Source organism: Mytilus galloprovincialis, chromosome 5 (genome assembly GCF_965363235.1).
Source record: "Mytilus galloprovincialis chromosome 5, xbMytGall1.hap1.1, whole genome shotgun sequence".
Classification (NCBI taxonomy): domain Eukaryota; kingdom Metazoa; phylum Mollusca; class Bivalvia; order Mytilida; family Mytilidae; genus Mytilus; species Mytilus galloprovincialis.
This window is the reverse complement of record NC_134842.1, coordinates 16,886,977-16,902,040: the sequence shown is the minus strand read 5'-3', so window position 1 is coordinate 16,902,040 and position 15,064 is coordinate 16,886,977. Positions and strand designations below refer to the sequence as shown.

The following is a 15,064-nucleotide window of genomic DNA, read 5'->3' as shown; positions in this document are numbered from 1 at the left end:
AGGTATACGGTTTATCTATTATAGGGGCTTAAGGGTCGCCGCAGTCCATTCCATTATTCAAAATATCCATTTCATTATTCAAAATAGACTTTTTCTTAATTTTCACGCATATTTTAGCAATCAGGTCTTCTAATATTCGTTGCGGAACATATTGACTATATACATTTTGTTCCTCTTGTAATCAGCTTTCGAATGAGGTATAAGATTTATCTATAATTAGGGGCTAAAGGGTCGCCGCAGTCCATTCCATCATTCAAAATATCCATTTCATTATTCAAAATTGACTTTTTCTTAATTTTCACGCGTATTTTGGCAATTAGGTCTTCTAATATTCGTTGCGGAACATATTGACTATATTAATTTTGTTCCTCTTGTAATCAGCTTTCGAATGAGGTATAAAGTTTATCCATAATAAGGGCTAAAGGGTCGTCGCAGTCCATTCCATTATTCAAAATATCCATTTCATTATTCAAAATTGACTTTTTCTTAATTTTCACGCGTATTTTGGCAATCAGGTCTTCTAATATTCGTTGAGGAACATTTTGACTATATACATTTTGTTCGTCTTGTAATCAGCTTTCGAATGAGGTATACGGCCGTTTATCTATTATAGGGGCTTAAGGGTCGCCGCAGTCCATTCCATTATTCAAAATATCCATTTCATTATTCAAAATAGACTTTTTCTTAATTTTCACGCGTATTTTAGCAATCAGGTCTTCTAATATTCGTTGCGGAACATATTGACTATATACATTTTGTTCCTCTTGTAATCAGCTTTCGAATGAGGTAGAAGATTTATCTATAATTAGGGGCTAAAGGGTCGCCGCACTCCATTCCATTATTCAAAATATCCATTTCATTATTCAAAATTGACTTTTTCTTAATTTTCACGCGTATTTTGGCAATTAGGTCTTCTAATATTCGTTGCGGAACATATTGACTATATTAATTTTGTTCCTCTTGTAATCAGCTTTCGAATGAGGTATAAGATTTCTCTATAATTAGGGCCTAAAGGGTCGCCGCAGTCCATTCCATTATTCAAAATATCCATTTCATTATTCAAAATATCCATTTCATTATTCAAAATTGGCTATTTCTTAATTTTCACGCGTATTTTGGCATTTATGTCTTCTAATATTCGTTGCGGAACATATTGCTTATAAGCATGTTGTTCCTCTTGTAATCAGCTTTCGAATGAGGTATAAGGTTTATCTATAATTAGGGGCTAAAGGGTCGCCGCACTCCATTCCATTATTCAAAATATCCATTTCATTTTTCAAAATTGGCTATTTCTTAATTTTCACGCGTATTTTGGCATTTAGGTCTTCTAATATTCGTTGCGGAACATATTGACTATGTACATTTTGTTCCTCTTGTAATCAGCTTTCGAATGAGGTATAAGGTTTATCTATAATTATGGGCTAAAGGGTCACCGCACTCCATTCCATTATTCAAAATTGGCTATTTCTTAATTTTCACGCGTATTTTGGCATTTAGCTCTTCAAATTTTCGTTACGGAACATATTGACTATATACATTTTGTTCCTCTTGTAATCAGCTTTCGAATGAGGTATAAGATTTCTCTATAATTAGGGCCTAAAGGGTCGCCGCAGTCCATTCCATTATTCAAAATATCCATTTCATTATTCAAAATATCCATTTCATTATTCAAAATTGGCTATTTCTTAATTTTCACGCGTATTTTGGCATTTATGTCTTCTAATATTCGTTGCGGAACATATTGCTTATAAGCATGTTGTTCCTCTTGTAATCAGCTTTCGAATGAGGTATAAGGTTTATCTATAATTAGGGGCTAAAGGGTCGCCGCACTCCATTCCATTATTCAAAATATCCATTTCATTTTTCAAATTGGCTATTTCTTAATTTTCACGCGTATTTTGGCATTTAGGTCTTCTAATATTCGTTGCGGAACATATTGACTATATACATTTTGTTCCTCTTGTAATCAGCTTTCGAATGAGGTATAAGGTTTATCTATAATTATGGGCTAAAGGGTCACCGCACTCCATTCCATTATTCAAAATTGGCTATTTCTTAATTTTCACGCGTATTTTGGCATTTAGCTCTTCAAATTTTCGTTACGGAACATATTGACTATATACATTTTGTTCCTCTTGTAATCAGCTTTCGAATGAGGTATAAGATTTATCTATAATTAGGGGCTAAAGGGTCGTCGCAGTCCATTCCATTATTCAAAATATCCATTTCATTATTCAAAATTGGCTATTTATTAATGTTCACGCGTATTTTGGCATGTAGGTCTTCTAATATTCGTTGCGGAACATATTGATTATAAGCATGTTGTTCCTCTTGTAATCAGCTTTCGAATGAGGTATAAGATTTATCTATAATTAGGGGCTAAAGGGTCGCTGCACTCCATTCCATTATTCAAAATATCCATTTCATTATCCAAAATTGGCTATTTATTAATTTTCACGCGTATTTTGGCATTTAGGTCTTCTAATATTCGTTGCGGAACCTTTAATAGCTGACTATGCGGTATGGGCTTTACTCATTGTTGAAGGCTGTACGGTGAGCTATAGTTGTAAATGTCTGTGTCATTGTGGTCTTTCTGGATATTTGTCTCATTGGCAATCATACCACATCTTCTTTTTTATATTTCCTCATTTTTATGCATATTGTGGCATTTAGGTCCTCCGTAAACCGTCTTATGGTCATTTCGAATCAAAATATAGCTATAGTGTCACAGTCAATTTTTTTGATATTTTTTTCACTATTCACCGCTTCAATTTGAATAATGAAACATAAACCATTTCATTATTCATTATTCATTTTTCAATATTGAATAGTGAATAGTGAACTATTTCATTGTTCATTATTGAATAATGAATAATGAACTATGAATAATGGACGTACTTCAGCGCGGTGTAAAAAACAATAATGATATGACATTAGTATAATAAATTAGATAACACATAGCTGAGAGAGGGTGATAGAATAGTTAGGTAACCCTCGACTTCGGACTTCGCCGCGGTTTACAATGTTTTCTCGGGGTACTGGTCAATCTACTCTATCACCCTCTCAACTATGTGTTATTTATATAATATCATGTCTTTGATTGCTTTCTTTTCGGTTTAAGTTTTGCTGATTATTGAAGGCAGATACGTTGACCTACATCAACATCATTTGCTCCTTGTTTGATACTTGTCGCATTGGCAACATGCATACCACATCTATCAGTTTCCCAATATAAAATAAACTCTAAATATTGGAGAAAATGTTGATACCCTGTGATGACTTCAAGGTGATTCTTTGATATTCCACGAAAGTATAACGGAACAGTCTGTTAAGGACAAGGTACGATAAGGCCCGTTTTTTGCCCCCCCCCCCCCTATTTTCTTAGTTTTCATCTTTGTGGCGTGTGACCCGGAGAAAAATATGGCAATTTAGACACCAAAAGCAGTTCTCATGCAATTGGAATAAAAAAATCCTTGCGCAGGCACATAAAAACTAAAACTTAGTTGTACTGAACACCTTCAAATTTAATAATAATTACAATATTTGAACAGTTGAATAATAACAGAAATTATACCCCCTCACCTTACCCAGATGCAAAATTAAGTGGTTTTGAAGTATATCCAAACAAATTTCATATACCAGGGAATGTTTTAACATAAAAAGTAGCTTTCCAAAACAGACTTTAAAAAAAAACAGAAAATAGGGGGGGGGGGGGGGGGAAACGGGCCTTATCCTTTGTATTTGACTGTAGTAGATTCTATGAAGAAAAGTGTTATATTAACTGTTTTTCATCGTCGTTGAGTCTTGTGTGATTCTACTAATTGCTTTTTTATTCATCAACATCAATAAAAGAAAATTATTCAACTTGGTATTATAGATGGTATCAAAAAGCAATTGATTTCCAGCAAATTGAATAAAAATAATAATTTACTTTTCATTTACATGTACTTCAATCTGACATATTTTTTTGTGTTTTATTTGTTTTAATCAAAATCTGATAATTACAATCATAAAGCGGTGTACCGGGCTATTGGGAAATCGTTATTTTCTAGTTTTTCATACGTACATTGATCATTTTGTAATAATGTTTAAATGTTTTTCAATTATAAGCATTTATGATTGTTTTTGTATGTCTAGAGTTATTTTTTAGCGTTATTTGTATCGAGTAAAAAAGTTGAGGCTGTCCGTTTGTAAGAGCTTAGTACGTACATGTGTCATATTTATACACAATAATCACTGAATATGTTTTTCGTGTACTTTTACCTGGTTTTATCTATTCGATCGATAATTTAAAAGGGTCACATTTACATTTAACATATTAAAAATTGAAATGAGATAGGTAGACGGACGCATCACATGATAACAAAATGGCAGCTGTTGAAAGGAATACATGTAGTTTAAATATGTCAACATAAAATATGTCAACATGGGCTGCTGTTTCTCTTCCGAGGTAAGATTCTAGATATTCTGATGCACAGAACAACTATATAATATTAGGGGATAATAGAAAATATTGCAGAGTTCAGAAACTATATACATGTATACACAACTTAGTTCATTTAATCGAGTATATATTTATAACCAGTTCATTGCCGATAAGAATGTTTACTTGCAATATTTAAAGATCTTTAAAGAAATTTAACAATTTTTGTAGTATATTGTGTTAAAATCTAACATTAATCGTAATGTTGTTTATTATCTTTAAAATCTGGGACTATTATACTATGATAGTATTAAATAGTCCCAGTTAAAATGCTGAATCTATGATCATCAGTAAACAAGTACATTTACTGGTACAGTAAACATGTTAATGATACTGCAATATTCTCTGCTTTGATTCTATTATACATGCGTCAAATGTTTCAAGAAAACATATATAAAGTACATGTTGAAAAATGCAATTTGCTTACTCTAAAGTGCATTGATTGAATAATATAAAGTGCCCAATAGTTATCAGCATAAAGTTCATGTTGAAAGATGTAGTTTGCATACTCTAAAGTGCATTGATTGAATAATACCATAAAGGGCCCAATAATTATCAGCATAAAGCTATCGTGAAAGTCCTCTTGTCTGAAAAACCTACTACGGTCTCTATGCATACATTCGTTAATAATTGAAAAGTAAAATAACAAAAATACCGAACCCCAAGGAAATTTCAAAACGGAAAGTCCATAACCAAATGGCTCAAATTTATTATGTAGAGACACATTTCCTTCGACACCGTTTCGATTCTCAATTTTTTCCATTAAAAGTAGGTTTTTTTCGAGGCTTCAAATTTCTGTCGTTTTAATGGACGGTAGAGATCATCCGCAGGAAACAAGTTTCTTTTTTCGAGCTTAAAATATATGATAAGGTTTGGAAATTGAAAAGAAGTAAATCATAATTAAAGGTTGCTGATTAATTCAAAAGTTATTTAAACTAATTTTTCACGATGCCATTTTAATACCCACAGGCACATGTCTCGGAGTTCTTTTATGTAGATTTTTTTCTGAGACAAGTGCCTGTGATAATACTACAGTCAGAAATACATAAGATATTTGTCAAATCTACTGCCTATGGTTACTTATTTTGTACATCCCATATTTACGTGTGAAATATCTAGTTCTCACTTTCATAACACGTATGAGTTATGAACACTTAAGATACGGAAACTTAACAAAGTTACACAATAGAAGATAAAAATAACTTCCGGTCTTCCGTTTGTTTAAATCAGTAGTTATTGACAATTTGACATAGATTGTAAAATGAGGAAGTTATTTAGGCATTTTGAAATTAAATTTTATGACTGTATATTAGTAATACTGATATACAGTTGTTGTTGTTATTGGCCTACCAAAACCAATAACAACAACAACTGTATATTAGTATCTAAGCGGTTTAAGTCAAAGTTCTTATGAAAAAAAATACATTCAAAATAAAATACCGTTCTTCGGGAAGTGTCAGTATCTTTGCACGTTGAAGAACAACTTTCTACGAGAACGCAATTACTCGCTTTTTCATGTGAACATTGTTCAATAAATTTACTCTATGTATGTAACCACATATAATCCAAAAGATTTACCCTTGGTAGTAAATGTTGGATGCATCACGCCGATTCTTAAAATTTTGGACAGAAACGAAAAAAATATATTTATTTTTGGTTGCCCTAACCGCCACATAATAATACACACATCAGCTCGAAGCATGTATACACCTATTGACTGGGTGTGAGGATAATAAAGAAAAGAAAAAAATGTCACATAACTTGACATGCACAAGATGAACTATACATTTTTTTTATATAGTTCTTCTTGTATTTGCAAATATTTCATTAATTGCAATCAAGACTACCAATACTTGTGTTAAATTTTTCGTGCATATGATAAATTTAAGCTAAATAACAGCAAACGCAAATTCACTTTTAGAATACGACGACCAAACCCATATTTAATGAATTTTTGGCAATAATGTACTTAGTTGGTTAATAATCTTTTATACATAATGACTTCTTGTAAGTGAAATTACGATCGACACAAACAGATTATACCGTTTACAATATTTGACGTTTCCAAGCAAAATACATTATTGTCCAATGAAAAATAAGCATAAAAAAGTACGGGAAAGATGATTATGAAACTATTAACCGGGGTAATAGTCTTCGAAACTATTGACTGGTAAATAGTCTGTGGAATGAAATAGCACAACTATTTCCTTATTTTTTTTATATAGAATAAAACATACTGAGGTATAATAATTAAATCTATTAACCAGTAAATCTGTTATTTTTTCTTAATTCCAGAATGGTTTGGAACCATCCTCTACATCAAGTTTATTGAGTGGTCCACAACGTAAATATGTTGAAAATACAGGGCCTCCTTCGTCAGCTAGACAATATCGGCCTCCTGACAGAAAAGACAGTAAGTAGTGTTTACTACAGGCAGTACATGTATATTTGTTACGGGTTAACATTATTTAAGTTCAAAGTAAAGCAGTAAATGAATTGTTATCGAATACAATCTTTTTGAAGCAATTGATGGGAGGATTTAAATAAAAAAATATTTGCATTATTCATGTTTTATTCGGTGGTAAGTTAAATATATACGGTATACGTCCTTCTTGATTTAGACGTTTAGATTAGTTTCTGAAGAAATACATCGATCTCAACACACAAACATTGGAATCCGCTGTTATTATTCTGATTCCGAGGTTCTCATGTTTGGAGTGTATTTATTGTCTATAAAGTGAGAACTTGACTTCGGTGTTGTTGAACAGAACAGCTTGTGGTTAGCAACAATATATTCGAAGTGATCAATCAGTGTGCTGAAAATCAGCTAACAGTGGCAGACAATCAATACAATGTTTAAATTACAGTTTGAACGATTGATACGTCAACTTGTACTGCAATAAATAAAAGTGACAAACATAATTTTCTCTCAATTATTTTCTGATTTTGTTTATTTATGACAGCAATTCCGGGAGATGATGACGGTCTGATCGTATCTAAAATGAAACCAATCGTCATCCAATCGATGAACAAGACATTCCAAGTAAGTCAGATGTTTGTAATTTTCATTTAAGAATTGAATGCTTATTTTTGAATTTTTTTTGGGGTGTGAAAGCGTTGACCGAAGTACATTTTGTATAAAGCGTGCGCACGGTCAACGCTTTTACAACCCTATAAAGTTACAAAAAGAAGCATTCAATACTTATAATTACAATTTTTAGCTAGGATAATGAAAACACGATTTTTATCAAGTTTTTATTTAATTTACCTGTGCACTTTATTGTGGGACCTCGTGTCATCATGATATATAGAGTGTCTTTAAATATCAGCTGTATTTGTACGAGGCTAGGCAACAAGGTGTATGCGAGCTTTTGGCGAGCTACTACACCTGTTTCGAGCCGAGTACAAATACAGCTGATATTTAAAGACACTAAACAGTTATTGTCTTTATCCTGCAATTAATTCTGTATATTGTTTGTGTTTTGAAAGACACAAAAACTAACATATTCAGCATTTATTTTCGATTTGTAATCCCTTGAGGCCCGCGTAGTAATATCAAAATCACACATTACGCTGAAGACGGGTTCGCAAAAAAGAATCTCGAATGGTCAACAATAAAACATCGCTCAAGGTGAATAATTATCTATTTTAACATAACAACTAATTTCAACAGTAAAAACAAATTACAAAACATTGTCAAATTTGAAACAGAAGTGTACGAATTGTCCTACGCTTCAGACTTGACATTCACTAAACATGCATGCTGATGGTTGATTTTGTAACACAATCATACACATTCAAGTTTTGAAATCGACAATTGTCATCGTTATTGAAATGCAACTGGAATACACATTCTGAGGTCACACAGGTTCAAACAATACTCAGTCCGGCAGTGGGCGGAGCTTTAAAGCGATATCTGTAGGGCTGTATCTGTATGATATCCTGTATAGTAGGACACCCAATTGCAGGATAAATAAATTTTATTGTGTAATGAAGTTGATTAAGGAATAACGCGAGATTGCAGTTAGCCAATCATAATAACGTTTTATAATGAAAAACACATCTAATGTAATTATATTAATGTAATTACATTAGATGTATGTTTCATTATAATACGTTATTCTGATTGGCTACACTGAAAATGTACTTCGGTCAACGCTTTTACACCCCAATGAAGTTACAAAAAGAAGCATTCAATACTTAAATAAAATCAATACAAGCACTTAAAACAATTGTTCCTCACCCTTTTAACTTCTTTTGTGAGTCCCTGCTATATAACTTCAGATTTGTCTTTGATAATCTCTTGCATTCTTCTCTTATATTTGATGCGTTTCCCTAAGTTTTAGTTTGTAACCCGGATTTGTTTTGTTCTCAATCGATTTATGAGTTTCGAACAGCGGTATACTACTGTTGCATTTATATATAACTTCAGATCTGTCTTTTATGAGTCTATGGTAACACGGATTTAGATCTGTCTTTTTAAATCTCTGGAAACATAAAATTTAGACCCGTGGTTGTTAGTCTCTGGTAACTTCGAATTTAGAGTTGTCGTTGTTAGTCTCTGGTAACTTCGAATTAAGATCTGTCGTTGTTAGTCTATGATTACTTCGAATTAAGATCTGTCGTTGTTAGTCTATGATTACTTCGAATTTAGATCTGTCATTGTTAGTCTATGATTACTTCGAATTTAGATCTGTCGTTGTTAGTCTATGATTACTTCGAATTTAGAGTTGTCGTTGTTAGTCTATGATTACTTCGAATTTAGAGTTGTCGTTGTTAGTCTATGATTACTTCGAATAAAGATCTGTCGTTTTTAGTCTATGCTTACTTCGAATTAAGATCTGTCGTTGTTAGTCTATGATTACTTCGAATTAAGATCTGTCGTTTTTAGTCTAATGCTTACTTCGAATTAAGATCTGTCGTTGTCAGTCTATGATTACTTCGAATTTAGAGTTGTCGTTGTTAGTCTATGATTACTTCGAATTTAGATCTGTCGTTGTTAGTCTATGATTACTTCGAATTTAGAGTTGTCGTTGTTAGTCTATGATTACTTCGAATTTAGACCTGTCTTTGTTAGTCTCTGGTAACTTCGAATTTAGACCCGTCTTTGTTAGTCTCTGATAACTTCGAATTAAGATCTGTCGTTTTTAGTCTCTGGTAACTTCGAATTTCGAGCTGTCTTTGTTAGTCTCTGATAACATAGAATTTAGACCCGTCTTTGTTAGTCTCTGATAACATAGAATTAAGACCTGTCTTTGTTAGTCTCTGATAACTTCGAATTTAGACCTGTTTTTTGTGAGTCTCTGGTAACTTCGAATTTAGATCCGTTTTTGTGAGTCTCTGGTAAATTCGAGTTAAGACCTGTCCTTGTAAGTCTCTTGAAACTTGGAATTTAAATCTCTCTTTGAGAGTCTATGTTATCTTGGAATTCAGAATTATCTATGCAAATCGATCATAACTTCAAATTCAGACTTGTCTCAGAGGGTTACAATTAATTGGGAACTGACATCTGGTAGTATAACATTTCTTATAAGTTACAAAAATCTACAAGAGGAACAAGTTTCCCTTCATAGACTTAATTTTACATTTCATGCAATTAAATTTATTGACATTGATAATTTTAAAAAAGTAAAAGTTTTGCAAAGAAATGTCAGAAGGTTTGATCCACATACAATAAAAGTTGTATTTGTTTAAAATAATGACCACATGATTTTTTTAAGTATAAATGTCAACTGTGTATTTCTTATTAACTATAGTTTCATTTGTTTACCACCTTTTTTTATAATCACAAAGCAAAAACAATATGAGATTTGTTGCACTAACAGTTTTAATGTTATTATCACTCAAATCATTGATGAGGTTTTTTTTATGTTTACAAATCAACAGATTATATAATGTATTATGTATAAAAAAGAAGATGTGGTATGATTGCCAATGAGACAACTGTCCACAAGAGACCAAGATGACACAGACATTAAAACTATAGGTCACCGTACGACATCGATGAGCAAAGCCATACCGCATAGTCAGCTATAAAAGGCCCCGATAAGACAATGTAAAACAATTCAAAGAGAAACCACATAGATAACCACATCTTCACTAGCCAAGGATTACAATCCAGTCACGTCCTCTCCATTGTGTATTAACCCTTTGCTAGTGAAGATGAGGTATAACAATGGATGGTGACCTTTTTATGATTAACAAACTGCAGAATTGATTCATAACTTTTCTAATTTTGCAACATTTGATACATTTAATACTGAATTTAACTCCATTGATAGGACCATGAGAAGTTATATGATGATATATCAAAGAGTTACCAGGACATGTTAAATGAACTGCATTGTTTTAAATCAGCATTTGATAAAGAAACTTCAGGGATTCCAGAATTGACAAAGTGTGTTCGAATATTAGTCCATAGATGTGGTTAGTTATTTAAAAGTTGTTTTTGTATCACTCCATACCTACATTTTCCACATCTTCATGTACAAAGGTCCAGATGTGCTTTACTGTATAGCAGGAAAAGAATAGAAAAAAAATATACAATAAAAGAGGATATAAATCAAAAAAGGAAATAATGTACAAAAAAAAATAGAAAACAGATAAATGAACAAAAAAATGGAATACAGAAAAATGGTCAAATATAAATGACAAACACTAAGACTGAGTTCACTGCAATCTACAATTTTGAATAGTTTCAATCTACTGAAAAATATTGTATACAGTGGCGGATCCAGAATTTTTCATAAATGGGGGTCTGCTCTAGTCATGCTTCAATGATTCCCTATATAATCAACAACCCCCCCCCCCCCCCCCCCACCCGCAAGTCCGCCTCTGGTATATTATCTTTTATTGTCATCGTATGAACTTCCCCTAAGGAACATTGTCAACAATAGGTGTCTGATATCTAAACATTTTTATTTTCATATTTACAGAATTAGTACTCTAAAGTCAGTTTTATATATTCACAATCTTATCAGGAATATTTAGAGAATTTTTCTTATTATAAAGTCTTATCTATAGTGCAAAAAAAAACCTCTATTTTATTGTAGGTCAAACATCACTAGAAGTAGAAAGAAGAAAAAACTGTGTACAGATTATATTTTCTGAACAGACATTAATGAAAAATTCCCTCAAAGATCCACAAGAAACCATATCCTCTCTCAAGCATTTCAACTCAATGAACAAACATTTAGAAAAAGTCTTAGAGCGTTCTCATAGTATCCAGAACTCTATCAACATTTTATTAAAAGACGAAGAATCTATTCAGCGTCAAGTAACAAAGGAATGTCTACCAGCTGATCAAGGGCCAGGTGCTATGTATAATGTGAAAGAAAACATGAGAACGTTAGAACAAATGCTGAAGAATATTGATGTCATCAAAGAAAAATCAGAAGCGAAATTAAAAGACGTTATAGAATCATCAAAAGGATTTTTTGAAAATGCTGAATGATATACACTGTACAATTGACATGTATTACTGTAATCTGTGATGTACACTGTACAATTGACATGTATTACTGTAATCTGTGATGTACACTGTACAATTGACATGTATTACTGTAATCTGTGATGTACACTGTACAATTGACATGTATTACTGTAATCTGTGATGTACACTGTACAATTGACATGTATTACTGTAATTTGTGATGTACACTGTACAATTGACATGTATTACTGTAATCTGTGACGTAAAATGTACAATTGACATGTATTACTGTAATCTGTGATGTAAAATGTACAGTTGACATGTATTACTGTAATCTGTGATGTAAAATGTACAGTTGACATGTATTACTGTAATCTGTGACGTGAAATGCACAATTGACATGTATTACTGTAATCTGTGATGTACACTGTACAATTGACATGTATTACTGTAATCTGTGATGTACACTGTACAATTGACATGTATTACTGTAATCTGTGATGTACACTGTACAATTGACATGTATTACTGTAATCTGTGATGTACACGTACAGTTGACATGTATTACTGTAATCTGTGATGTACACTGTACAATTGACATGTATTCTGTAATCTGTGACGTGAAATGTACAATTGACATGTATTACTGTAATCTGTGATGTAAAATGTACAGTTGACATGTATTACTGTAATCTGTGATGTAAAATGTACAATTGACATGTATTACTGTAATCTGTGATGTGAAATGTACAATTGACATGTATTACTGTAATCTGTGATGTAAAATGTACAGTTGACATGTATTACTGTAATCTGTGATGTAAAATGTACAATTGACATGTATTACTGTAATCTGTGATGTAAAATGTACAATTGACATGTATTACTGTAATCTGTGATGTAAAATGTACAATTGTCATGTATTACTGTAATCTGTTATGTAAAATGTACAATTGACATGTATTACTGAAATCTGTGATATCAAATTGTTAGTTCGAATTGCTATGACTTTGGATGAATATTTTATTATTTTTTTAATTTAACAATTTAAAAGAAATATTTAATCAATGTCTGTTTACACAAATACAAAAAATATTTTAAGTAAATACTGTGTTTTTTTAATTTCTACTCACAATATTTAGATGTCTCCTATGACTCTGGTTTTCTTTTGTTAAAAAAATAAATAATTGATTCTAATTAAACATTGTTAATTATTCATCAAAATTCTTCATCCACATAGTTTATTTTTCAACATGTTCTAAGTATTATTATCTAATATTTTTTCCCTTCTCACATGCTGTAAATTAATTGTGTTTCCCTTATTGGAGAATATATCAATAATCATATATTTCTATCTTGTAATAAACTTTACTTTTACAAATTTTTTTATTATGGTATGATCTATGGGTCTTTCCAAATTGGTTTTACTTAAATTGTCATTATTACTGTATACTTTAGTAAATTAACTAAAAGAAAATGTGCTAAATTGTTAGGAAGAATATCATGTCATATTTCTCAGTAGAAATAATTAATTTAAACCTTCGATGTTCACCAAAATAAAAATAAACCTAGAATATCCAACATTTGCAGATACATAAATGTCTTTAAAAATGTGCCATAGTGGCTTATATAAACAACAAAATTCCAGAAGCAAAATTTAAGATATTTTTGATTTTTGGTTTACTGGAATTACATTAATTACATTGAGATCTAAATGGAGCAGATCCATTAGCTTTACTATGACACATAGTTACAAGATATTAAAATATTATATGGTAATTCTATTACAATAAAATTGACCAGTTATAGATAAACAATCTTCTATTGCTACAGGGTGTTTTCACAACACAAACTGCTGTATATTTAACTTTTAATAATTACTTGTTTGGCTTTAAATATTTAGTTATTGTGAGCAAAATATATTCAAATAACTTTATTTTTTATTTTTTAACAAACACCAAAAAATAGAAAAATAAAACAAAACAAAACAAAATAGAAATTTGAATTAAAATTTAGACTTTCTATGTACATGATGTACTCTTAATTGAAATCTAATTTTTCTATAGGCACAAATAACTCGAAAAATGTGTACTAAAAATGAGACAGTGTACAAAATCTGAAGTAATCAACCACTTGTTTTATGTAGGTCAATTTACTATTTATAACAGGTTTTGCAAATATAAAATACAAATCAATACAAAGACAAAATACCAAACTTAGCCCCATCTGTCACTCCAATAGTCTCCATAATAATAGCCATATCTTTGGTTGTTATAATTGTAAGGTTTTTTAGAACTCTTCGTCGATTGTTGACAGTTTAGTATTTCTTCATATGACCGCTTAATGTTAGATGCGAGACGGGCAACACCTTGACCTGTTAAACTAAGGCCGTTAAATCTTATAATACGTTATCAAAGGTACCAGGATTATAATTTAGTACGCTAGACGCGCGTTTCGTCTACATAAATACTCATCAGTGACGCTCAGATAAAAATAGTTATAAAGCCAAATAAGTACAAAGTTGATGAGAATTGAGGACCCAAAATTTCAAAAAGTGTACCCGTCAATATGTTTTCCTCTTGAGTTGTCGTTGTCGCATAGAGAGACGAAATTGTATTTTATAAAATGTTCCCTCACAAGGGAATTGACTGAGTGTACCTGGTTGTTATAAGTGTCTTCGTGTTTTCTAACAGTGGCAAGCGAGATCATAACTTTCCAAGAAGGCAACTTTTTATTGGTAATTTGAACAATACAGTATCATCTAATTTCGTGACGAAATTATCTGCTTAGTTATCCTTTAAATTTGTGTCAATGAATGATAACAATAATATTAGGTGCTGGAGATGATTTCAGTTCCTGTATAGTCTTTGCTGTATCTTTTAAGCGGAAAGATGTGTATTTTGTTGTGCAGAAATTCTTGGATGAGAAATGTGTGTTTAAACGACTTGTATTCGAGATTCCAACAATAATCACTCTAGGTTTTTGATTAATATCTGTTTTTGGTTTAGATTTATTCACCGTATCAAGGTTCTTGTTTTTTTGGAATTGTCTTCACCTTATTTGGGGATTTAATACATCCTTAGCTTTTGATGTAGTATCTACCTTTTGAAAATTATCATTCGAAACATAGGTTTTTGTGGTAACGGTTG

At 31.5% G+C, this 15,064-nt stretch overlaps 1 protein-coding gene across 1 annotated transcript; it reads left to right on the top strand.

Moving 5' to 3' along the window:
- Positions 1-4,305: 4,305 nt before the first annotated feature.
- LOC143075284 (uncharacterized) lies at positions 4,306-13,296 on the top strand. Its single transcript, XM_076250656.1, has 6 exons — positions 4,306-4,450; positions 6,779-6,896; positions 7,447-7,526; positions 10,765-10,909; positions 11,536-11,937; positions 12,536-13,296. Exons 1-5 carry the CDS (start codon positions 4,427-4,429, stop codon positions 11,934-11,936), a joined length of 768 nt encoding a protein of 255 aa, XP_076106771.1. The 5' UTR covers positions 4,306-4,426; the 3' UTR covers position 11,937; positions 12,536-13,296.
- The last annotated feature ends 1,768 nt before the right edge of the window (positions 13,297-15,064 follow it).